General features: G+C 49.6%; 3 protein-coding genes across 3 annotated transcripts; 1 reads left to right on the forward strand and 2 right to left on the reverse strand.

Moving 5' to 3' along the window:
* Nucleotides 1-399: 399 nt before the first annotated feature.
* Nucleotides 400-8,097, reverse strand: TMED8 (transmembrane p24 trafficking protein family member 8). The gene is made up of 6 exons (XM_075503360.1): nt 7,822-8,097; nt 6,393-6,471; nt 3,666-3,795; nt 2,575-2,716; nt 1,997-2,296; nt 400-986 (listed from the first exon to the last, which is right to left on the reverse strand). The coding sequence occupies exons 1-6, from the start codon at nt 7,919-7,921 to the stop codon at nt 769-771; spliced, it is 969 nt and encodes a 322-aa protein (XP_075359475.1). The 5' UTR covers nt 7,922-8,097; the 3' UTR covers nt 400-768.
* Nucleotides 7,920-12,567, forward strand: SAMD15 (sterile alpha motif domain containing 15). The gene is made up of 4 exons (XM_075501633.1): nt 7,920-8,090; nt 8,153-8,485; nt 8,661-8,759; nt 11,214-12,567. The coding sequence occupies exons 1-4, from the start codon at nt 7,920-7,922 to the stop codon at nt 11,478-11,480; spliced, it is 870 nt and encodes a 289-aa protein (XP_075357748.1). The 3' UTR covers nt 11,481-12,567.
* NOXRED1 (NADP dependent oxidoreductase domain containing 1) lies at nt 12,327-21,893 on the reverse strand. Its single transcript, XM_075501634.1, is given in 13 exon segments — nt 12,327-12,348; nt 12,748-13,035; nt 13,714-13,756; nt 13,759-13,817; nt 14,210-14,327; nt 15,187-15,311; nt 16,715-16,895; nt 18,001-18,173; nt 19,201-19,395; nt 20,278-20,282; nt 20,339-20,610; nt 21,435-21,525; nt 21,849-21,893. Coding segments are annotated over 13 exon segments (1,617 nt in total).
* Between the last annotated feature and the right edge of the window lie 955 nt (nt 21,894-22,848).

Consider the following 22,848-nt stretch of genomic DNA (forward strand, 5'->3'; position numbering starts at 1 on the left):
TGGTGGTCACTGAAGTTTTAATCATCTACATACCCCTTACAATCAACAGGTATAACATCCAATTCTTAATCTGTAGGGAAACCTTCTGATGGACTTCTAGGTGTGTACCCTCCCTCCACCCCCTGTTCAAACACATGCCGTGACTGCTGTTTGGGGCCTGCCTGTTGTAGCATGGCCTAGCCACTGCCGCACGGGCTGCCGCTGGCCAGCTGCGCCCCCACCCACACGAGTGAAGGAAGCCCTGGCTGCTGGTGACATGTAGTGGTGGTAGGTGATGAGATTATCAGCGGCTAGGTGACAAGCCAGCTGTGCTTTTGGCTCACTGCAGCTGACAGCTGCCCTCTAGTGATGCAGATGCAGCAGGAGAGTCGGAAAAGATATTCACAAAATAGCAACAGATCAAGAATATTTTCACTTCATTTCATACCAACACAACAGATCGAAACCACGACCACCTGAACCTGGCCTCCGGGCATTTACCGGCTGTGACATGAAGGCCCAGCCCGATGCCTGCACACAGCAGACCTCCCAAAGTTTTACAGAAAGAGCAGCTGCCTGTGGACAACCAGGCAGTCACAACTACCTTTCTCCACTGGGACAGCAGGGAAGGAGGGTGTGGGGAGAAACCAGTTAGTGTCTGAAGAGGAGCCAGCAGAATTGTGCCTTGGTTCTGTCACACAGCAGTGCCCATCAGGCGGTACCAGGGCTGGGTGGCAGCCTGCTACACTCACCATTACCTGTCTGCCGTCCCTGCCCCTTCCCGTTTCTTCAGCTAGTGTAATAGACATGAAAGAACAGAGTCTTATTGCGGAGGAGAGAGTATGAATTATCAAATTTCAGCAGGTAGATGCCCTCGCCTGGGTACTCGTGGCTGCCTGCCTGCACCTCCCGATGGCTGTTCCTCCGATACACGGGCATGATCTCTCCGTAGCGGTTCCGCAGATAGCTTTTGGAGCCCCTTTCCACGTCACCAACAGGGGCGAGTCCTGAATGAGAGAGGGGAGACAGGTAAGTAGGCCAGAGCCAGTTAAGCCACTAGGTAATCCAGAAAAAGATCAACAAGACCAGAATGCAGCAGAGGCATGCAGGTATATGGAAGGCTAATTATGACAGCATTACCCACAGCGTCTGCTCTGTCCTTTCTGCAAATAATACCCACAGAGTCTAGCTTTCCTTATCATGGCAAAGGACATGCCAAGAACCAGTTCTCTTGGGAATACTGATGGGACAGTATCCACTTGCCTGACAGCCTGGTCTCATGTCCCTGGACTTACCTTTTAGACACCTCATGGCTTTTATACAACAGTGGTCCAGTGATATAGACTTGAAGCAAAAGAAAGGCGGGAAAGCTCTTAGCTATAACCTCACTGTGTTTATGTCCTCAATTCACTTCTCCAAGAGGATTCCTTATACAGGAACCTACCCCTCTTTGGAGAGCCTGCAAAATTAATTTGAGACACCAATCCCCCAGCTACACTGGTCACACATACACTGAAGCCACAGAACAGGCAACATCGCTGTGTGTTTCACAAGTACAAAGACACAGGTAGCAGTCCTCTCAAATGCAGTCAGCAGGAGCTACTGATGTACTGGGGGGGAAAAAAACAATCAAACAAAAACACCCTCCAAAACAAAACCTTTTTACTCCTACTCACCACCAGAGATTTCTCAGTCCGAGAGGCTAAGAAAAACAGTCAAGTTAAAATTTCAGACCCTAATCTTTTTATCAGCTAGAAGTTGAGCACGTGAATTCTGATTTTATTTTTCAGTGTGTTCAGTTCTAAGAACACTCTTGGAGAAGGACAGCCATTGACATACGCTGAGGCCGGAAGGGCTAAATGCTGTCTCATCACAGCCTAACCAAGAACCCAAAAAGCTGCAGAGATAACAAGTGGGCTGAGTAAACAAAGTAGATGGAAATTACAGCATCTGACAGACACTCTCAGCAGCATGGCAACAAGCACCACAAATTAACCCTTATAAGCTCTGCACTAACCTTCAATTTCCTCCTCCTCCTCTTCATCCTCCTCATCACTGGATTCGCTGACCTGAACAGTAATGGCAGTGCTAGTAACCGTGGTCCAGTCAAAATAGACTCCAAACCCAATGTCGTAGTCATCTGTAGCAAACTCCCAGCAAATGCATTTCCCATCAGGATGGGTTGGCACACGGACTGTCACCACCTCGCCTCGCTTCACCACCATCCGGCCATTCTTCTCCTTTCCCATCCTGGCTTTGAATTCCTTCGTCTTCTCAGTGGTCCACACGGTGGGTGGAGCCAGAGGGGGAGGCTGAGCTGAGACAGGGGAAAAGATCGTGGGCTCATCTGACTTTTCACTACTGGCAAACTGTTATGTGAAAACAGTGAAGCTATTTCTGACAAGGCTTTTGCATTTTGGAGCCTGCTCCCAGAAGCCTTGGATGTGAAGTTTTCCCACTCGCTAGCCAGGAGCCCAAATTTCCAGCAGGAATTCCAGAATTGTCCAGGAATCTCCAGGACAGCCTCTGCTCTTCTCTATGCAGGGCAGGCACTTAAAAAGTGGCCCAAACAAACGTTTTCTTTTCAGGACTCACCTTTCCTCTGCTCCCCCAGGAGGTCTGCAGTCTCCAGCTCAGCTGAAAGGATATCCACAGCACCAGTGTGATCTGACTGAATCATTACTATATCCCCTGGTCCTTGAGGTAAATGGTAGTTGCTTATCCGAACAACAGCTTCCTGCACAAAGCACATAAGAAACATTGTCACAAAGACCATCGTGGTAAGAAAGTCCCCAGCTGGATTTAAAACAACTCATTAGTAATTCAGGAATCTTTCTGAAGCCAAGTCAGACCCTGCAGAAGCTTCTATTAGTTAAAAAGAACTGGCTGGCTCCAAGACACCTCTCTGCGTTATTTCCTCCACAGCACCAAAGTGGTGAACTTTGAAGTAAAATGCTGTGTTAGTCTCACAAATTACACACCCCCTGGCCTCCCTGGGAATCCCTGGGCAGGCACATCTTTGCATCTGCCTCAGAGTGAATTGTCACCTCTCGACAAAGCAACAGCCTTACAGATTTAGCTGACGACTCTTGGAAAGAGTTCCCAAGACACAATCTCTCTAGGGAGAGCCTTTCAGCTCTGTGTGCATCTAGACTACAGCCACAATCAAACTGTCACTTGCTGCGTCCTAGTGAAAACTCCACCTGGTTCACTAGGGCCAGCCCTCTCTCCTCATATATGCAAACTCACAGCTCCTGAGCTGCATGCCACTTGCACAGGTTTTCCCGACTGTATCTGTAATGCAAACGAATTGGCTGCTCACCAAAAGAAAAAAAAGACAGCAGAGTCACTTTCAGTTCCCTCTTCCATAAATCTGCAAGAAGGGAATTCCCAGAAGCCTCAGACAAGAGGCAGAAGGTGAGAATAACCTTGAAGCCTCAGCAAGCCAAAAACTGCAAGGAAGCGAGGACTAGCTGAAGACACAAGAGGGATTTCGCAAATCGGATCGATAACGTTTACCTCCCATTAACATATAGAAAAAATATAACCAAATCTATGTTAATACTACTTTTGTCTTAACACAACCCTTAAAGCCTCAGTCCCACAGCCATAAGCACAGCAGTAGGGTGGAAGAACTATTGCTGCACCTCTGTCCTTGCTTTCAGACGTAAGAAACACCCACCTACCTCTTTGAGGGACTGGATTTGGTCAGGCAGCTTCTCTTCTAGTTCAGCCACTTCCTGATCCTCCAAAGTGCCAGCTTCTTCCTTTGAATCCTCTGTCGCGCCCGCACTCAGAAGCGACCCAATCTGTGACCTTTCGGAGGAAGAGCGCACTACAATTCAGCACTTGCACCCAGGGCACAGCCTGCAGAGGAATCACTCTGCTCTGGAACTCAAATTCAAATGGACTGAAGGGAACAAGCTTCTGTGGTCAGCACCTGCCAACTGCACAAAGAGCCCTTTGCACACCAGTCCTGCCCTCATTTCCACATGACTATCTTCTATATGAGCCAGAAGGAGCAACTTCAGTGAGATACTCCATATTTACCAACCCTTACACAGCAGTAATTCACTGCACTTGCCCCACAGCATAGGACATCTGCATATTCCATCAGAGGTCAACTGGATCAGCGAAAGGATTCAGAGCAGTTTTGACAGCCATCTTGAAAATGCCCTCTATTTAAGTGGCCCATTATGCCTTTCCTATTAGCAATCCCAAGAGATACAGGGAGCACCCAGCTGTCTCTGCCATATTCAAATACACTGCACAGACAAGCAAGCCATAAGACATACAACGGCAGCACAATAATAGCAAAGAGGTCCAAGTACTGCACTGTGACAGGAGGAGATGGACATGTTAGAACAAAAAGAAAGGTACATAGCAGGAAACGAATGGGCAAGAAAGGAAACATCTTTGGCAGTCATTCTCTGTTGAGGGTTTTCTTCTAAATTACATTAAAAAATGCTGCATATTGCCTATAGCTGAAAAGAGTGATCATCCCAAATGAACTCAGAAGGATACCAGAAGAGCCTCCTGCATCATACTCTCAGATACTATGTGAAACTTCCATGAGAAGCAACCTAGTCTTTAATACGAATAGAAACAGTTGCCCTTCTGAAAAGCAAAGCCTTCTCACAGCACTATAAAATCAATATCAACTGCCTTGTTCTAAAGGATCAGAAACATGAGAACACAGCAGTAATGGAAAATATGTGCATTTCCTCAAATGTCTCCTTTCAGAAGTGAGAAATATTCTCATTAGCAAGGGAGCAGACTATCAATATAGTGGGAATAGTTTAAAAAATTTTAAAAACCCCATACACAGCTCAACTTAGACACATTCCTTGCTGCATCCATAGAGAAGACTAGAGCAGGGCAAATGTGGCTTTTGTTTCCAAATCTTTACTCCTATGGGGGTACAGATTTTATCCAGAAATAAAGCCATTTCTTACTTAAATTCTCTCAACAGTGTGATTTCCTTTCCTAGAAATGGCATGATAGACCAGAAGGTCTGTAAGAACAACTCAAGTGAGCTGAATACCAGGATACACAAAATGGCAGCAGATGGACAATATAAGAAAAGAAGGGACACTTGGAGGGGACAATTTTTTAAAGGAAGAACTACTCCTACAGTGAACCGTAACAATTTCTCTGGTAGCCCAGGACAAATTTGGACTTCTATGCCATCGTTTTCCAGCCCATTTGCTTTTAGCTTGGCAGTTGCATGATCACACCTAGAAGGGCTATTTGGTCACTTGCTACCATAGGTGCACACATCTGCTCAAAAGGCTCTCCATCAACACAGGAGCTACCAGCTTGGGAATTTTTTCCTCCAGACACCACTGAAGCCCAAGAGTCTCACTGAAAGATTAGGAAGAGCTACACAAGCTTTATAAGCAGATTTACAAAGACCGAGTTCAGCTGACTCCTCCTCATATAACCCTTTTGGACCACCCCCGTCCCTTTCAAAGGAGATCTAACTTAGACAAATGTATCAGGTAACATCCACAAATATCCAGCATCTACTTCGGCCATTTTGCTCACAGTCTATATTAATCTTTTCAAAGGAAATCAGAGGACATAATAAAGAGATGGAGGAACACGTGTTTGGAGTCAAGAAAGCCGATACAGATGTCATTAGCATCAAGCCAAGACGGCATCAAATTGCTGTTTAAGTAAGTAGGGTGTTTTGTTGCTTTTTTTGCTGGAATTTTTTTTCCCTCTTTTTCAATGAGATTGTGGTTTATCTACTGTCTGATGTAATTAACTCACACATTTCTGAAATTGTATCCTCTGCAACAAATGTATGATGGCAAATAAAACTCCATGGCATACCGTATTAGTGCTTGTAACCAATGCAATGACTTGGCTGCAAGCACCACATGCCCAACAGATAATAACAAGCCAAACATCTGATAACAAGGTCAATCAGCAGCATTAATGAAGGAGTGACACAGAAAACAAAGGGTGAAGAAAAAACCCAAAACATTGTCAAGAAAACTGTAAAAGGTGTTTTCTTGCTCAGCTTCCACCAGAATTATAGACAGTGGGAATGCTTAATCATTAACGTATCCTTCAGACAGGATAGAGAAAAGTTCCTGCTGAAAGTTTATTAGCTCTTACAGCGGTCTACAAAACCTTGCAGGGTTCCTTACAAGCTGAATGATTCTGTGATTTGAATAGCTGATCCATGAACTACACTTCATCATTTCATAAGCTTTAAAACAACCTTAAGCCTGTAAGAACAGCCCCTCCTATACTGATTCTGGTATATACTGTCCTAAAGCAGACAATTCAGTCTCCAGTCCCTTCTCCACCTGCACAGAATCAACTGCCAATACAGAGGAGGTCACAGGGGTGAAACAGACTGTCATGCATGTGGGCCACAACACACAAAAAGATTTTCCTACCCGCTCTGTGAAGTACTGGACTCCAAAGAATCAACCAGCTGATCTGCAGGCTCTGTCTTTTGGGCCGAGTCTTCATTTTCTAACAACAAACAGAATATATGGAGAGAAGGTGAAATAAATTTCAGTCTTTAGAATACCAGACAGGAGGAAAAACTACAGCCAGCACTCAAATGTTGACAAGGTCACATGGCTGTGGAACAAAGAGCTGTGCCAACCAGTTTTTCATGTTATGAGCTGTAGCTAGCACCTTGCAGACAAAGATTTTTAATTGTCTAACCCTAGGAAAGGGAGAACAAAAACCCACGCATGTTTTTGGTGCAGAAGCGCTCTCAGAAGCGGGGTTCATTCAGGAACCACCAATCCTAGCTTTAGAAGGACAGAACAAAGCCAAATATCATCATGTAAAAAACTGGGCTGACAAAGCCCTGGAAAAAGCAATCATGCAGCGGTTCCCACAGGGCACTGACGAGATGGAAATTCCTAGGTCACTGCTAAAAGGACTGTCTGTAAAGATGGCTCCTGGTCTCCCCTGAGTCTCCTGAACTCTGGGAAAGCTCTGTCCCCATACAACTGCAGTACACACTCCACAGCCCCACTGACTGATCGCATTAAGGCCGTGAACTGGGCATAGACAAGTTCTAGCTTTTGCAGCTCTCTGCAGCCTTACAGCCGCTGGCCGTTTCGAGGAGTCAGTTCGGAGCTGGGAGGCACCTCAGCACCCAGCCCACGGCAGAGACCGCATGGCGGGGGTAGTCCAGCTCCCGGCTAGACGGGGCTTCTTTCACCGGGTAAAGCACCCTGTCTCTAATAAATCTCCATCGATCCTCGCTCTTTCCACTGCAGGGAAGAAACGCCGGGAACTGTTGCTGTAGTTCCAGGCGCTCGAGCGGCCGGGGAGCCCAGCGGCCGGGGAGCCGAGCCGCGGGACGCAGCGGCGGTGCGGGTCCTCCCTGAGCGCCGGTGCCAGCTGCAGAAGGGGACGCGGAGACATCCCAGCCTGCCCCTTTCCCCCAGCAGCCAACCCACCCGGAACAGCAAATGTCAGCCAGGGACTAATGCCATGCCCGATGCGGCTCTTCGCAAGGGGAACCGCATTTTCATGGAAGCAAACGGCCACCGTGGAAATAAGGCTTCTCCGGGAGAAACGAGGAAACCCACCACGGAAAGGAAACTCACGGCATTCTCCCTGGCCATAAGGCCAACGCTAAAATACGCGCCCCCGGGCCTGCCGCCTCCCCGCCGGCAGCCCCTCCGGCACTGCCCGGCAGCCCGCGGGCGGCCCGCCCCGCCGCCGAGGGGGCTCCTCCTCAGGGACGCCGGCCGGGCTGCAAGCGCTCGCCGCCCCCGGTAGGGAAGCGCGCAGGCGGGGAGCCGCTCCCGCTACCCGCCGCGGCCAGCCCGGCTGCCCCCTCCCCTGCCGCGCCCGTACCTGAGGGAACCTGGGGCGCGGGGCCGCCGCGGCCGCCCGGCGCCCCGGCGGCCGGGGGCTCGAACCGGGAGCCGGCGGCGGCGGCCAGCACGTCCGACATGGGCAGGGCTGAGCGGGCGGCCGGCGCGCGCGGAGCCGAAGGCGGCAGCCCGCCGCGGCGGAAAGAGCCGAGCGGGGCCGAAGCGCTGCAGCCGCCGCCGGCGGAAACACCCGAGTGGGGGGGCGGCAAGAGCCGAGCGGGTGCGCGTCAGCCAGGCAGGAGCGAGAGGGTGGTGCCTCGGTGCTCATCCCTCAGCCTCCCCCCTCGACAACGCAGCCGATCAAACGCTAGTTCCGCAGAACCACCAGGCGCGGAACGCAGGCGGCTTTGTGGGCTGACAGCCTGGAGGGGGTGGCGGAAGGGAAAACGGGGTGCACCTCCAGGAAGTGGCGGTTGCCATGGGAAGAGGGTTCCGGAAGGACGCGTTACCGTGGCGGCCTGCGGGCGGCGCCGATGGAACCGAGTCCGGGGCCCGCGGGGCCCGGGGCGGCCGAGGGGCCGGAGCCTGAGCCCGAGCCCGAGCCCGAGGGCGCGGGGGGCCCGCGGTCAGCCTGCCCCTTCCTGGCCTGGAGCGCCGCGGAGGTGGCCGAGTGGGTGGTGCAGCTCGGCTTCCCCCAGTACGAGGTGCGGGGCTGCCGGCCCGGGCGGGAAGCCCCCTCCCTCACCGCCGCCTGAACCGGTGGCCCTGCACTCTGTGTGTGTGTGAGCGTGTGCGTGCGTGTGAGCGGCGGGGGGGGGGGCGGTAGTGGCCGAGGGCGACCCGCGGCCCTCCTGCCTTTCCCTCCGCTTCCCTGCGCAGGAGTGCTTCAGGGCCAACGGCATCACCGGCCGCCGCCTCATCCTCGCGAACTGCTCCAGCCTGCCCGCCATGGGCGTCACGGACTTCGGCCATATGCAGGTGCGGCCGGCTGCGGGTCCCGGAGCTCCCTCCTCGGCCCCTTGGAGCCCAGCTCTGACCCTTTCTGCTTGCAAGCAAGCTAAGCTAGGCCTGTCCACCCAGGCAGATTGCTTATTCAAAGAATGAGCCGGCAACTGGACAACCAAATTTGTTCAGCCAAACAGTTATATTCGTTGAGTGTTTTCAGGTATAAATCCTCACCCGGCTGGAGATCGCAGGCTTCCTCTCTGGGACACCATAAGTGCTTCAGAAGTGCTTAGCCTTTCTTTAAGCCTATGTTGCTCCTCTTGCCCATGAAACTGCTTAGCAAGATGCATGCGCCTTTCTTAGATATCTGTCAGAATTTCTTTTCAGTAATTTTCCACTTACTGATTTGTAGAACTTCTAAAAATCTAGTCTGATTTAACCTGCAGCAATTGCGCCACTGATCTCAAGCAACAGAAGGGCAGCTCATTATCACTTCCTTGTTTTACACTTTGCTGAACACAAACAGCATTTTATAAACATGTAATTGTCTGGTCGTTTTCCTTTCAAACCTACATCTTTTCTTTAACAAACACTGGTAGTTAAGCTAACTAAACTGAAGTTTGGGGCTACAGTCTGGCTTTCCAAAGCTTCCTGAAGGTTCAGAAAATAAGCAAGTTGACTTAAATTTCATTCCCCTCCTTCCCGTCCCTAATGGAAACCACAGAGGGACTTGGGGCTGCATTTACAGAGCCAAATCATTTGTTTCGCATCATGATTTAAAGTTGCTTTCCCCAGAGGACACAAGGTAGAAGTTCAGATAACCAGGAAGAGAGAAAAATCTTTATGCTCCAACAACTAGAGTATGAACACTGTTTGTTTTATTCTAGAACACCATAAAGCAATTTCACCACAGTTCTGTCTGGCTGCACAATGTCAACTGTTAGTTTGAAATGAAATATGCCACCATAAACATTGACTAGTACCATGACTTTGCCGGTTGGTTGGAGGAGAAGGCATCAGATTACAATGTGTAGTGTTTCAGACAGCAGCCCTTCAAGAGCATTTCTAGTACAAGCAGATACAGCCCTTATAGTCATTTGCACTTACCAAAGATGGCAAGAATTTTATAGGCTTTGTAAGCCTCACCCTCACATTGGGATAGAGGGAGTAGGGATGGTGGTAGTTTAACTGCTGAGAAACACTAAGCTACGGGTTAGAGATATCAGCTGTAACCCGTTCTTCCTCCTGTGGAAACTGAAATTCCTCAGGGCTAGGATAAGTGATAGCCAGCATACTGCAGCAAGCTTGAAAATGAGGCTGTCTCTGTAATGTTTTCCAAAGCTTGCAAGTGAATTGGGAACATCTCACAGACTTCAGTGGAACCTAGATGTTCTTGAAGATCATGCCCTATCCTGCCAGTTATTTGTGTTTTAGAGAACTTTACTCTGATAGAATCCAAGCGTGCAGAGTTCTGAGCAGGATGTGGCCCTTTGGGTCTTTCAGGAAGTGTGCACTAGAGCAGGTGCAAAGTTAAGGCCATAATCCTGGGCACATCAGCTTCCCAACAAGAAATATCAGTGAAAGGTTGTGAACAGTCAAAACCGAGATAGTTACTATAGAAATAAATGTGATAGCATCAGCTCAGTGAGACAGAACCTTTTTGCAATTTAAGGGAAATGGCAGTTTGGGAGAGAACTACACAGTGAATTACGTGGAAGCTACGCAGCATGGACAAGTGAAGTTACTGCTGGTTTTAATTCCACTGTACTTGTATTTTAAATATCAAACCCACCGAAGATACTAGTTCGGTGTTCTTTTGATATCACACAAAGTAGGGTAGTACTCTTCCGAGTCAAGCCAAAGTTGGAGGAAGGTTTTGAGCAAATCCTGTGAAAGATCAGTAAAACCTTGTGAATTGTATTTCGAAGCTTCAGTCAAATTAGACAGTTACATTCTCAGAAGTGACTTCAAAAATAATGGCAAGGCTCTGTTCCTGACAGTTCCAGCGACCTGACAGTTCCAGGCCCAGCTGGCTCAGATAGCCAGTCACCCATCATTTTCTTAATGAGCAATATGGCTTATTGGTTTAATTAGTTTTTACATCTCTTCTGTGTATAGACTCTGTTGTTGACAACATAACTTAGCAAACAACAATGTTTTTGCATTAGGCAGAATAGACTCTGGCTCATTCACCCATAACTTGTTTGTTCTGCAAGTGCAAAGGGGAAAGCAGAGCTGTTTGTGCCACTAAGAGACCAGAGATGATGCCGTGCCCCACAGTAAATCTGGAGAATGAGTGGTCTGCTCTGCTTTTCCAAGGTCACATGGGGCTCATGGGTTCAGATCCCTCTCAAGTTGCAACTTCAAGTGTGAAACTGTTCCAAAATTCAGAAAATCAGTTCTTTTTCCTGCTGCTCTGACAGAATGAATGGTATTAGCTGTTGCTCTGTGAAATGAGAATTTCTGGTATTTTGTCTTGTATTTCAGGAGATTTCACGACACGTGCGAGAATTGCTGGGGATTGAGGAGCCTCTCTTCAACAGATCCATTGCCCTCCCATACAGAGACAACATGGGTCTCTTCCTGGAGCGAAAGTCCCGATCAGGAAAGAAAGCAGATGCCCTCACTTTCTCAGAGTTTATCCAAGAAGCAGGACTGGAGCCCTATACTACAGTTCCTTCTTTGCAACGAGCCCAGACTGGGGTAGAAGCAGATGATCTCCCTGTATCGCAGGGCACCCAGAGGCAGGATTAGAGACTCACACTGCACTTCCACCTTTGTAAGAAGCCCAGCAGGGACAGCAGGATATACCCTTATTACCTTGCAGTTTGTCCAAGGAGGTACAGTTCCACCTGCTCCCAATCATAGAAAAAGCTATTGCAGCTCTTAGCCATTTGATGACAGCAAACACATCCCCACATTGGCTCTTTTCTGCAGTCCTTCATTTGCTTCCATGAACTAAGTGAAGCAGAAGCTATAAAGCAGACTGTACCACTGTCTGTCTTTCACTTCTGCTTCACAGTTGATTAAAATGACCAAAAAACAATCACAGACATATTTTAATTACCAGTGATTGATAACAACTTTCTTGCAGCTCAAGTGAATAGGTTTCTCCCAGGCTTTAGTCTCTGCAGACTGAGCTCACTGTAAAGCCCAGATATAAGATAAATGGCATATACAATAACTGATATACAGGTGTGGTGCCAGCAGCTGTTGGCAATCATAATTAAGTGAGGGGCCTAGTTACAACATGCAGAACTAATCCCTGGCCTCACCACAGAAATAATTTCCCATGAGGCAAAACCAGGCAGTGGTTTATCATAGTAAACTGTACTGAAACACGTGACAGATGACGGCAGGAAGTATAAGAGAATACTGTAAGGTGAACTAGAGAATTTAGGGAATAAAAAATGCTTTGTCCTGGTGGATTTGGACAGAATATCCAGTTACCTCCTTTTTCCTTGAAAGAAGTATCACGTAGTCTGTGGGGGTGGTGGTAGGTCACATTATCACCAGCAAGAAAGTATGAATAAGTCCTGATTAAAGCCTGGGTCAACAGAAAGAGTGCTCCTGACTAAATCTTTACTATTTTGTCTGGCATCAATGGCTTCCTCGAGATCCCCTGAGGGGAAAAAAAAAAAAAAAAAAGACTGGGCCCAATCCTCTTTAGCTATTTATACCAAAGCTGTACCCACCACAAAATAACTCTAATTTGGTTTTGTAATTCAGTTTTCTATTGAAACTGCAACAAAAACCCAGTGAAACTGAAGCAGTTTGTAGGCCAAGATGACTGTGTAAAGCAAATTCAGACCAAAATAAAGCAAGACTCAGGCAGCCAGGGAGAAGCAAGTTTGCTGAGCAGTCTAGAGAGCAAAACTTGTAGAAGCAAATGTGTACATAGGCTTATTGGCTGGAATCTTTTAAAGAGTCCAAGAGCAAACAGTGCTGGTTCTTGCATCCCTCAGTCCCATGAGGGGGCTGGGATGAGATCTCAGCAAAGCTGGGCTTCGTTATAGTTTACAAGGGTTTAGAATCATAGTCAGTAGTTTCCTCTGGAATTTCTGAGAAAATGTCGGAAGCAGCTGTGGAGAATGGAGACTTGTCATCCAAGGTTGCACCAGGCTCCACTGCAGCTGAAGTAAGAGATGTCTTGGTGCTGATCAGCCCACATGGCTTTGTAGGCAAGTCTCCCAAGGATGCCTGGTATAGTAGAGCAAGATGGCACTGGACAAGCTCACTCTTTTCTAGCAGCTGGCTAAAGAAAGACTCTCTCAGTTGTGCAGCTGTCAGGTCAAACTAGGGGAAGGTTCTGGGAAGAGAAAACAAGTGAAAACATATACAGGCAATAAGAGGCCGAAGCAGGGTAATGGCCGAAGCAGGTTTCTTCAATGAAAGGTTGAAGAAAATTACAGGTTTTCTTCTGTAATGGTTTTCTTCATTGTCTGACTACGAGTCTCTGTCTTGGGTCTTTGAGAAACAGACTCAGAGACTTGAATCTAAAGTATTCCAGGCATTACTCTGCCATGCAGAGCAAAACTGAGCCTAATGCCTCTAGAACAATCCTGCACAAGCAGGAGTCCTTTCCTTCAAGCAATGTTCCCCTGACTTAACATCCTCAATAGTGTAGTCCATGAACTACCATAAGTTCATTACCCATAAGAACTGTCCTCTCTAGATATTCCCACAGGAATATTTTTTTTCTGCATCCAATGCCCCAGTCCTGATCAGTGGCTTCAGACAACCCTGATAAGTAGCCAAACAGGAACCAAGGACAAAATAACTCAGGGATGATAGTCCAGGTCTTTTATTGCTAATACATCATCTAAGGCAATCTTCCCTGGCAGGTATGTGGTCCTAAGGGCAATACACAGTTCAGCACCTTCCAACCCAACAAGACAGCCCATGCTTCAGCTGTGGGATGAGGCAAAATTCAGAGCAAAGAGGAAGCCTGGAAAAGCAGTACCTCAGCATTCAACCCTTTACTTAGTCCTCTTGAGTCACTGAAGAGGCAAAACCTTTGCTGACAAACTCTTGCACACAAATGGTGGGCAGGAAGTTTTCTGCTCTGCACAGACGGGGCAGTGTTCAGGATGAGGAGTGGCTGAGGGAACTGGGGTTGTTTAGCCTGGAGAAAAGGAGGCTGAGGGGAGACCTTATTGCTCTCTACAACTACCTGAAAGGAGGTTGTAGAGAGGTGGGGGTCGGTCTCTTCTCCCAGGTAACAAGCCATAGGACAGGAGGAAATAACCTCAAGTTGCAGGGGAGGTTTAGACTGGATATTAGGAAATTTTACTTCACTGAAAGGGTTGTGAAGCATTGGAACAGGCTGCCCAGGGAAGTGGTTGAGTCGCCATCCCTGGAGGTGCTTTGGATGAGGTGCTTATGGACATGGTATAGTGGTGGCCTCGGTAGTGTTAGGTTTATGGTTGGACTCGATGATCTTAAAGGTCTTTTCCAACCTGTGTGATTCTGTGATTCTGTGAAAACAGAGGTCACTGAGTAATTTCAGTGCCTTCTGGTGAGGCAGGCTCTGCCATGTCCTGCTGTTCAGGGCTGCACAGAAAATGGCCACTAGCCATTCAACATTAACTCTTATCTTCCCTGCAGGATGAACAAAATCAAATGTCAATTACCAGTGTGCACACAGGTGTGAAGAGATATTCTCATCTCCCACTCCTGTGAAGAATTGCACTGGCAATCAATCAGAGCTGGTTTATTTGAAACCTCTGGTCTGGGATCATTTTAGGTGAGGGATGCTGAAATTAACAGTAACAAGTCTAGTATAGCTTGTATTTTCTGTGGCTCATGCTCATCGAGTAAACAGGAGTCCTTTACAGGCTGCATATAAAGTCATATAACCATTCGGCCCTCATGGAGTGATGAGCACTGTAGCTGCTGTAAGAGCATTCAGCAATGCAAGTGCATGCAGAAGCGTATAATGAAATTGCGATGGACAGAGGTAGCAGCCGGCAATAGGAACAGCACGTCCATGGAAACAGAAGCTGTGCCTGAAGGAAGGGAAAAAAGGTTTTGGACCATGTTCTTGCTCAGAAAGTATACCTCAGCTCCTGCTCACTGATTTAGCCTCAGAGCTACTATTGTTTCATGAAGGGAAATGCTAGCCCTTTAGAAACTGGTGGCAGGTACGTGGAAGGCAGTGCTCCTGAAAGAAAGGGTGACCCCCGGGGCGCTGATCAGAGAAACTGGTGAAGGAGACACGTTTTGCCCATCCACTTCTCGTGCGTGACTACCCCCTTCCACGCACGCCATTTCCACTCCAGCTTTAGCTGTACAGTGGCAGGATTTCTCTAGGAGGGTTTTCTTCCCCCACGCTGCACTCCCAACTAACAAAGTTATCGCCAGCCCAGCCCCAGCCTTGAATCGTACAGGCAGGGGAACCACCGAGCGCAACTCCTGGGAAGAACTGCTACCAAGTGTAAGCAAAAAAGAGAGCTTCTGCCTCGGGAACTGCAGGGGCACCTTGCCTGGGGCTGTCCCCTTCGCCCCCACCCATCGACAGGCTCCTGGCCAGAGCGCTGGCACTGCGGCCTCACGATGGCACTGTAGCAAAGGACTTGCTTCAACCTGAAAGCGGAGGCAGCCGGGCGGACCGGGACGGGGACCGGGACGGGCGGACCGGGACGGGCGGAGGGCAGAGGATGCTCCCGCAGAGCCCGGGCTGCGCTGCGGCGAGCGGGTGCCCGGAGGCGGCGGTGGCCGCACAGCGCGGGTGGGATGGTGGGGTTTTAAGGTCCTGCGTGAGGGAAACTCGGAGGAAGCCGCAGGGAATATCGCGCTGCACCATCCATGGCTGAGTCAACAGTTGCTGGGATTCATCCCATTAACGTTTCTTATAACGACCCCTTTCCCATCGCCATCTTAACCAGCTAGAAGGGGTCTTCCTATTTGATGGACTCTCGTTGCCTTGCGTTAAAGTTAATCCACGGGTCTTAACACTGCCAATGGAGAGACAGCCACAGTAGGATTGTGAATTTTGCCATGTAGTGGTCTGTTTAAAAAAAAAAGGTGAGGTGTGGTGTGTAAAAATCATTCATTGCACTTTCTCCCCCAGTGCACATAGGTCGTACCACAACTGCAGCAGCACAGGAATGTGTCGAGGCCAGGTCCCTCCCCACTGCAGGCAGATTGCCTCAAGCAAGGTCTCTCCTATCTTTCCTCTCCTCTCCCCTCTCCAGCTGGATCCCCACTACTTGTGTGCCCTCCCTCAGCCCTGCCATCAACAGCCAGCATCACCCAGGTTTAGCTGATGGGGGAGAAACTAGGTGTAGCTGGTAAGGAGGAGGAAGTAGTTACCCTCTGCAGGACCTGCAAACCTTTTACTAGTAAACAGCCTCGCCCATAGCATGAAGAGTAGCATCACGTTTGGACCCTCACCGGTCACCTCAGCAGAAGGCCAGGACTGGCCTCACCGCAGGGGCTGGGCACCCCCCAGGGTCAGGAGCAGGGGGTAGAGGTCGTACCCCTGCACTCAGAGCCCTCAGGAGAGCTACAGCAGCAGTTTAAACTGAAACACGATGCACTGGGTTTGCTTTTTCGACCATGGAGACTGTACACTGCTTCTTTGCACCTTGTTTCCTGTGCTGTCTCTAACAGGTTATCTTGCAGCAATAATCTGAGGCCCTGGCAGGAGTGGGGTTTCAATGCCAGCATTGTGTTTGATCTGGAGCTCCCGTGACTCCTTTCCATCATGTGTTCAGGTTTGTAGCCACAAAGTCTACAACTTCTTCTAGACAAACAGAAAGCTGAAACTCTAAAGTGTTCCCATGACTCCAGCAGTTGGGGACTTGGGGAAGTGACCAACTGTGACAAGGTTTGCAATGACGTTTCACAATAAAATTGTGAGAGGCAATAAGAGCTGTGCTCCTGCACAGCTCTGGCTCAGCCAGGGCACGCGCACTGTGCTTGCCCTGTGAGGTCCCAAATGACGGCAGCATGTCCAGGCTCTGAAATTACGTGGTCCATTTTACCCGAGGAGAGGGATGGTGGTGACGAGGCTGTACACAACACGGGGTTTCTGGATGGCAGGCCAAATGATGGAGCAGATAGACAGCATGTGCGACGGGAGGCAGCAGAGGAGCACAACATCCGCCCAGGCCACCAGCTGAGCACTGTCGTAAAGGCACGGGAGCCCCTGCTTCTGCAGGTCTGCTGCGATAAGCAAGCAGAAAGGGACTCAAGAGCCCACAGAACCAGCACAGGTGACTGACCAGCACCTCCAGGCACCGGCAGCGCGGTTGCCTGTGCTCTGCCACATGCAGGTGAAACACAAACCACTGCTCCCAGGCTGGGACTGCTGGCTGCCTGCCCAAAGTGGCACAGAGGGACTTTGGCTGCTGCCCATCACTGTTCCTACATGGCAAAGGGATCAGTAGAGTGGCACGGAGCAGGCAGCCTCTCTGCTAGGAATAAGCATGCAGAGAGCTCAGCTGCCTCGGCTACCTGGCCCCAGTTCACACAGGCTGATTTAAAGCCTTTAGCTGAAACAGCCGAGCCTTGGGATCTGGCTAATTTTCAAGATCTATAAAAAGCCATTTAATAATCCCTGCTTCCTCTCTGCCCTGAGATGATTAGAAAGAGGATTTTATTGTTCCAAGCATCTCCCTGGAGGACTGTTCTCCCCACTTGTCTTGTTTTATATAAGAGTTTACAGGGCGGTTGACAGTTTGTATGCAAACAGTTGCTGTAACGCTGCAGGCTGATCTCCTCTCCTGGCTGGGCATTCAGAGCCCAGCGAGAAGCCCTGCAGCCCCAGCTGCAGGGCCGACCCTGCAGCCATGAAACAAGGAGAGGGACGTCTCTATTTCAGCACTGCCGCTCATCTGGGGAGATGTTTTCTCTCTTGGGTAAATATTTAACAGCCTGGAGTCTCAGTCACTGACAAGGCTCTTGGTAAATGATAAGGAGAATTTTGAAGAGCCACAAAAATGGGGGGGACTAAACTAAAATGGGCCTTAAACTAGCCAGCGTTCAAAGAACAGGGTTAATGCCTCCACCACACTCACACGGGACTGGTAAAAAAAACCAAACAACTAAATTAATGTTTGGTGGGCAGTGGGTTTCCAACCAAATAAAGATCTTTTCTACAACAGCATCCTCTGCTTCCCAATAAAAAACCTGGACTTTCCATACTTTCAATATTTTTGGCAGAAAAACATTATTTACTGAGTTCTGCTTGAAGTGCTATGAAAAAAGTGCAGTTAAAAGTCCACATAAGCGCGGTCCCACTTCCAGGCCCAGGCTGGGGAGCACTCACCCAGGCTCTCAGGGCGTCTGGTGGAAACACGGATACTGGGGCACGGAGCCCAGCTCAGCGTCGGGAGCGCTCAGGCCAGCTGCTTCCCAAGGTGCCTCCCGCTGATAATCCCAACCTTCAGGCCATGGCTGTCCCCCAGGGAAGTCGGCAAACCCTTCTCAGTCCCACTCTGCCTGGGGAAGCAGAGAAGCTGGCATCAGCCCAGCATGAGCCATGGTTTCCCCAGACCACATGCGGTCCTGCTCCTCCAGGAAGGGTCCCATGCCACATGTCCGCATAGCACATCCCAACCCCACGCCTTGCGTCCAGCCCAACTCACACCCCTGCTCTCCAATGGGATTGCCAGAGAGGCAGAGACTGATGGCTGCAGCCTGGCATGCACAGAATCCGTGGGGCTTGGGGCTAGACCCCAAGGAGCATGGGGTCCCCGTCCCAAAACACTCCGCCATGCTGAGGCTAACTGGCCACTAGCTATAAAGCAGCTCAGCAATTAAGAGCTGATACCTAGCAGACACATCAGCCCTCACAATGGCCAAGCTCAAGGACAAGTCACCATGAGGACCACAGACTAGTGACAGCAGAGGCTGCTGCTGAGAAGGGACATTGGCCAGCACATGCTGGTGGAGGACGATTGGCTCATTGTAAATCATTCAGACTAGTGGCAGGAACAAGTCACAAGTGTTGGGCACTACAAGGTTTCTGGGATGAAACCCCGATTTGGTGCTAGACACAATCTGCATTCCCTGGTTTTCTCAGGGAAAACTACTCCAAGTGATTTAAGACTGACTGACAGTGAGTTTATACAAATGCATCAGTAACCAACAAGTAAATGTTCAGTAACCAACAAGTGTGGGTATAAACAGTAGGTGAGTTTTTAACCATGCAGAACCAGATAAAAAGCTAACAAACTGTAGCATTGTGTAGGAATACCTATATAATGTTTAACTTCATACAGAGCTGGTGTGAACCACGCAAGAAACTCCCTACAGAGACCAGCCACCTTCCCCAGTCCTCCCAGTGACACGTTCGTGCTGTTTAGACCAACACCAGCATGACCAGTGATGTGCCTGTGTCACATTTTAGCTCAGTAAAGATACAGTAATTTGGGAAAAGCTTGGCACGTCAAGGTTTCTCCCTGACATGACTACGTCACCCAGCCAGCACATTTTACCAACAGTGAGGAGCTCACTTCCACCTTACCTGAGGTCATGGAGAAGCTTGCAGAAGAAGATGGCATGGGCACACGCGTTCACTGCCAGCCCCTTGCAGCACCTTGTCAGATGCATCGAGGCCTCCTCATGTTCTACTGCTTCATCAGCCTGAGAGGACTTGAAAGGCTCTGTAATGTCCCACATCTTGGCCCAGAAGGATAAGCATCAGCAGTGAGGATTTAGAAGAGGTCATGGCCTCGACCCACACAGCATCACAGTCCATCCCAGCACCTGCCAGGGTTGTATCTGCAGCATGAGACCCCAGCCCTTCTCAGGGTTTCTTCTTGCTGACACAGGACCTAGAAAAGTGGCTGGTCCCCACATGCAACACAGCCACTGAGAACAAGATGGATCAGTGGACATCTGAATTTGTGCTTTCTCTGATGCTACATTTCTCTATTACACAAGTCCCAGATGGACTTTAAAGCCCAACCACCCGCAAGCTGCTGGCACAGTGCTTGGGCCAGACTTCATTGGAGCTGCTCCTGGGCTGGAAGTAATGAGAAAATCAAACCTTCAGCAAGTGGTTCAGTTTTCCAGTTCAAAGCTATTTTTTCGTTCACCCTTAGCTTTCCTAGGCCAATGCTGTGCCTCCTGCCCTCCCCAGCTGAGTAGGCTCTCAGCTGCTCCTCCCTGCACATATTTGCTATGAGGTCCCCTTGTCGTGGCACAGTCAGCTCAGCAGCATCCAGGTGTGGGAACCCTTGTCCAGGACCTGCCTTACTGCTTGAAGAGAGCTGCAGGGATGCTTTCAGGGGGTATGAGGCAATCGTCACAACAACAGAGTGACTACGACTAGCCCAGAAGGCTCTGAAAACCAGAGCAGCTGATTCCCTCCTTTGCTAAGGAGATGGTGTTTCAGCCAGCAAAGGTGCTGGGGGTTTAGAGGTGGCCGGAGCAGCACCTCCCAGCCCTGACTGCTTCAGCAGAGGACAGCTTGGTGCACCATTTAGCCTGACGTGAGGCAAATGTACAGTGCTCTTGGCCAGAGCAGGACACTGCTGAGCTATCTGAATTACTTGTGTCCCCTGATGGAACCCAGAGCGTGCTTCAGTGTTTCACAGACCTGCACTGGAGATGGAGAGAGGCGAAAACTGGCCCATTCCCTAAGGTTCTCTGCAGCTTACCCAACTCAGGCACGGCTCCCATGAGGTAAGAGGCACCAACTGGGCTGAAACGCCCTCAGCCAAGCTCATCAGGGACAAAAATGACCCCGTGCCCCATCGCAAGCGGTTGGAGTCTTGTCTTGCGCTGTTCACCACCTGCAGCCCACTGGTGGCCACGGCACCATAGTCGGCGCGAGGAACAACGGTGGCCTGAATGAGGCCCCCAATTTTCCACCCACTCAGGTTCTGTCCTAGTTCATGTCCCCCGATGGTGTGGCAGGCACCGGCCCTGTCTGCGTGGGCAGCGAGCCCAGACCCCTGGGGGAGCCCAGCCAGCCCAGCCTGGGCACTGCCGCTGCTACGGCAAGCAGCCGGTTACTGGAGAATTGCACGCTTTCATCCAGGGAAGCTGGGAGTGTGGGCTTTTCCAGAGCCACCACAGCATCCCGCAGAGCACAGAAGAAAGCAGAAATCAATCGTGGGGGAGGACTACCTTCACTGCAGCAGTCTGTTTTTTTCTGCTGGGTACAGCTATGCCACCCTGAGAGCCAGCAGCTAGGTTAGCATGAGAAAACTAAGGGGGCAGGGGTTGAACATGTCTCTACACCAGCTCCTGCCCACCTGTGTTCATGGGGAAAAGGTGCTCTCAACCAGAAGAAGGTTGGCCTCTCCAGAGGGGGTAGATGGGTTGAATTTCCAAAGGAAGCAAAAAAAAAAAGCATTTTGCTACCTTCATGCAAACTCTATCCATGATCTACTTCATCAGCTGGACTGTGCTGCCTAAAAGCAGATACATGCCAAAAGCACACAGGGCCTAGGACAGGTATTAAAGAGGAAACCTGTATCCCACTGAGGTTGTCCCAAAATCATCCGCATCAGCTGGGCGATGCCTGCCACTTTGCTAAAAAAAAAATATCCAACCCAAACCACCAGCTCCACAGTAATTTTAGGCTTACTGCTTACATAAACCCCACCCTCCCCAGCCATAGGACACATTTCTCTGGAAATGCTCCTCTTCATCCGCTCACGGAGTAGTCATGGGTAGCCTGGGAGCTGTGGACTCAGAGGAACCCAGGAATAACTGTTGGGGCTCCCAAATGCTTCCTTATAGACAAACGTTCCCTGATGTACCATGCACAATCAATCTGACACACCAGCCACGGTATCCTGGTGCTCTGGAAGGTGCTCACAAAGCTGGTGTCCAGCTTCTAGTATTGGGGTGCAAGGAACAACTAGATCACTAAGCCCATCCCGTGTGGCACATCAGCATTTGCTGTTACAAGTGGTCCTGCTTTGCTTGGGACATTGGCAGTGCCAATACCCACAGGTCAGAAGCACTCTATCCTGCAAACTGCGCACGGAGGTCAGGGGATCAGTAGGCAGAGCCAGATCACAGCTCCCCTGCTGCTGGACTTACACATCTGTATCATTGGTCATACCACAAGAGGGGCATCCAGGACCCATGTTTGGAGAATACAGGCATGAAGATTTATCTTATAGCTTCATCAGATTCCTCCAAGAGTATGTTCACCTTCTCCCGTTGCTCCCTGACATAAATCCCAACCAGTGACAGCATTCCAGCTCCTACAACCAAGCAATGTCCTGGCCTGGGGCGTGTGGAGGAGCCTGGCAGCAAACCTTACCCTAGCCAACAGCACCTGGGTTGCCTTAGGATGAATGTTGCCAGCAGGTTAAGGAAGGTGATCCTTCCTCTCTAGATCCGGAGTGTCGTGTCCAGTTCTGGGCTCCTCACTGCAAGAGACAGGGACATACTCGAGAGTCCAGCAAAGGGCGACTAAGATGACTAAGGGACTGGAGCATCTCTCATATGAGGAGAGGCCGAGAGCTAGGACTGTTCAACCTGGAGAAGGCTCAGGTGGAATCTTATCAATGTGTGTAAGTATCTGATGAGAAGGAATGAAGAAAAGGGACCCAGATTCTTTTCAGTGGTGCCCAGTGATGACAAGAGGCAGTGGGCACAAACTGAAACTCGAGAGTCCATCCAAAGACAAGAAAACACCTTTTTACTGTGAGGGTGGTCAAATTCAGGAACAGGTTGCCCAGAGAAGCTGAGTTGTCTCCAGCTGTGGAGATACTGAAAACCTAAACAGACACAGTCCCGGTCTGCCTGTTCCAGGTGACCCTGCTTGAGCAGGACTGGACTAGATGATCAAGAGGTCCCTTCCAACCTAGACAATGCTGTGAGAAAAAAACCCAAAAACCAACAGAAAAAAATTGAGAGTGCACAGTGCAGGAGGGAGGCTAGAACCCAAACCTTCCCTCAGACTGGTACATGGCTACATATAACCTTCACCTTTGTGTGACCACCCCTGTGGCAGCAAACTCTCCTACATTAAAATTAATTCATCTGTACTGATGGCATTGAAGGTGTGAAATAAGGTACTGCTACAAGCAAAGCCACTCCATGATGACATGCACTGTGCTTTTCAGGACATGAGAAAACACCCTGCATACTCACTTTGTGGGAGCGTTGCTCAGGTTAGCACACAGAGTGACAAAGTGCTCAGTGT

Source organism: Mycteria americana, chromosome 5 (genome assembly GCF_035582795.1).
Source record: "Mycteria americana isolate JAX WOST 10 ecotype Jacksonville Zoo and Gardens chromosome 5, USCA_MyAme_1.0, whole genome shotgun sequence".
In the NCBI taxonomy this organism is placed as follows: Eukaryota; Metazoa; Chordata; class Aves; order Ciconiiformes; family Ciconiidae; genus Mycteria; species Mycteria americana.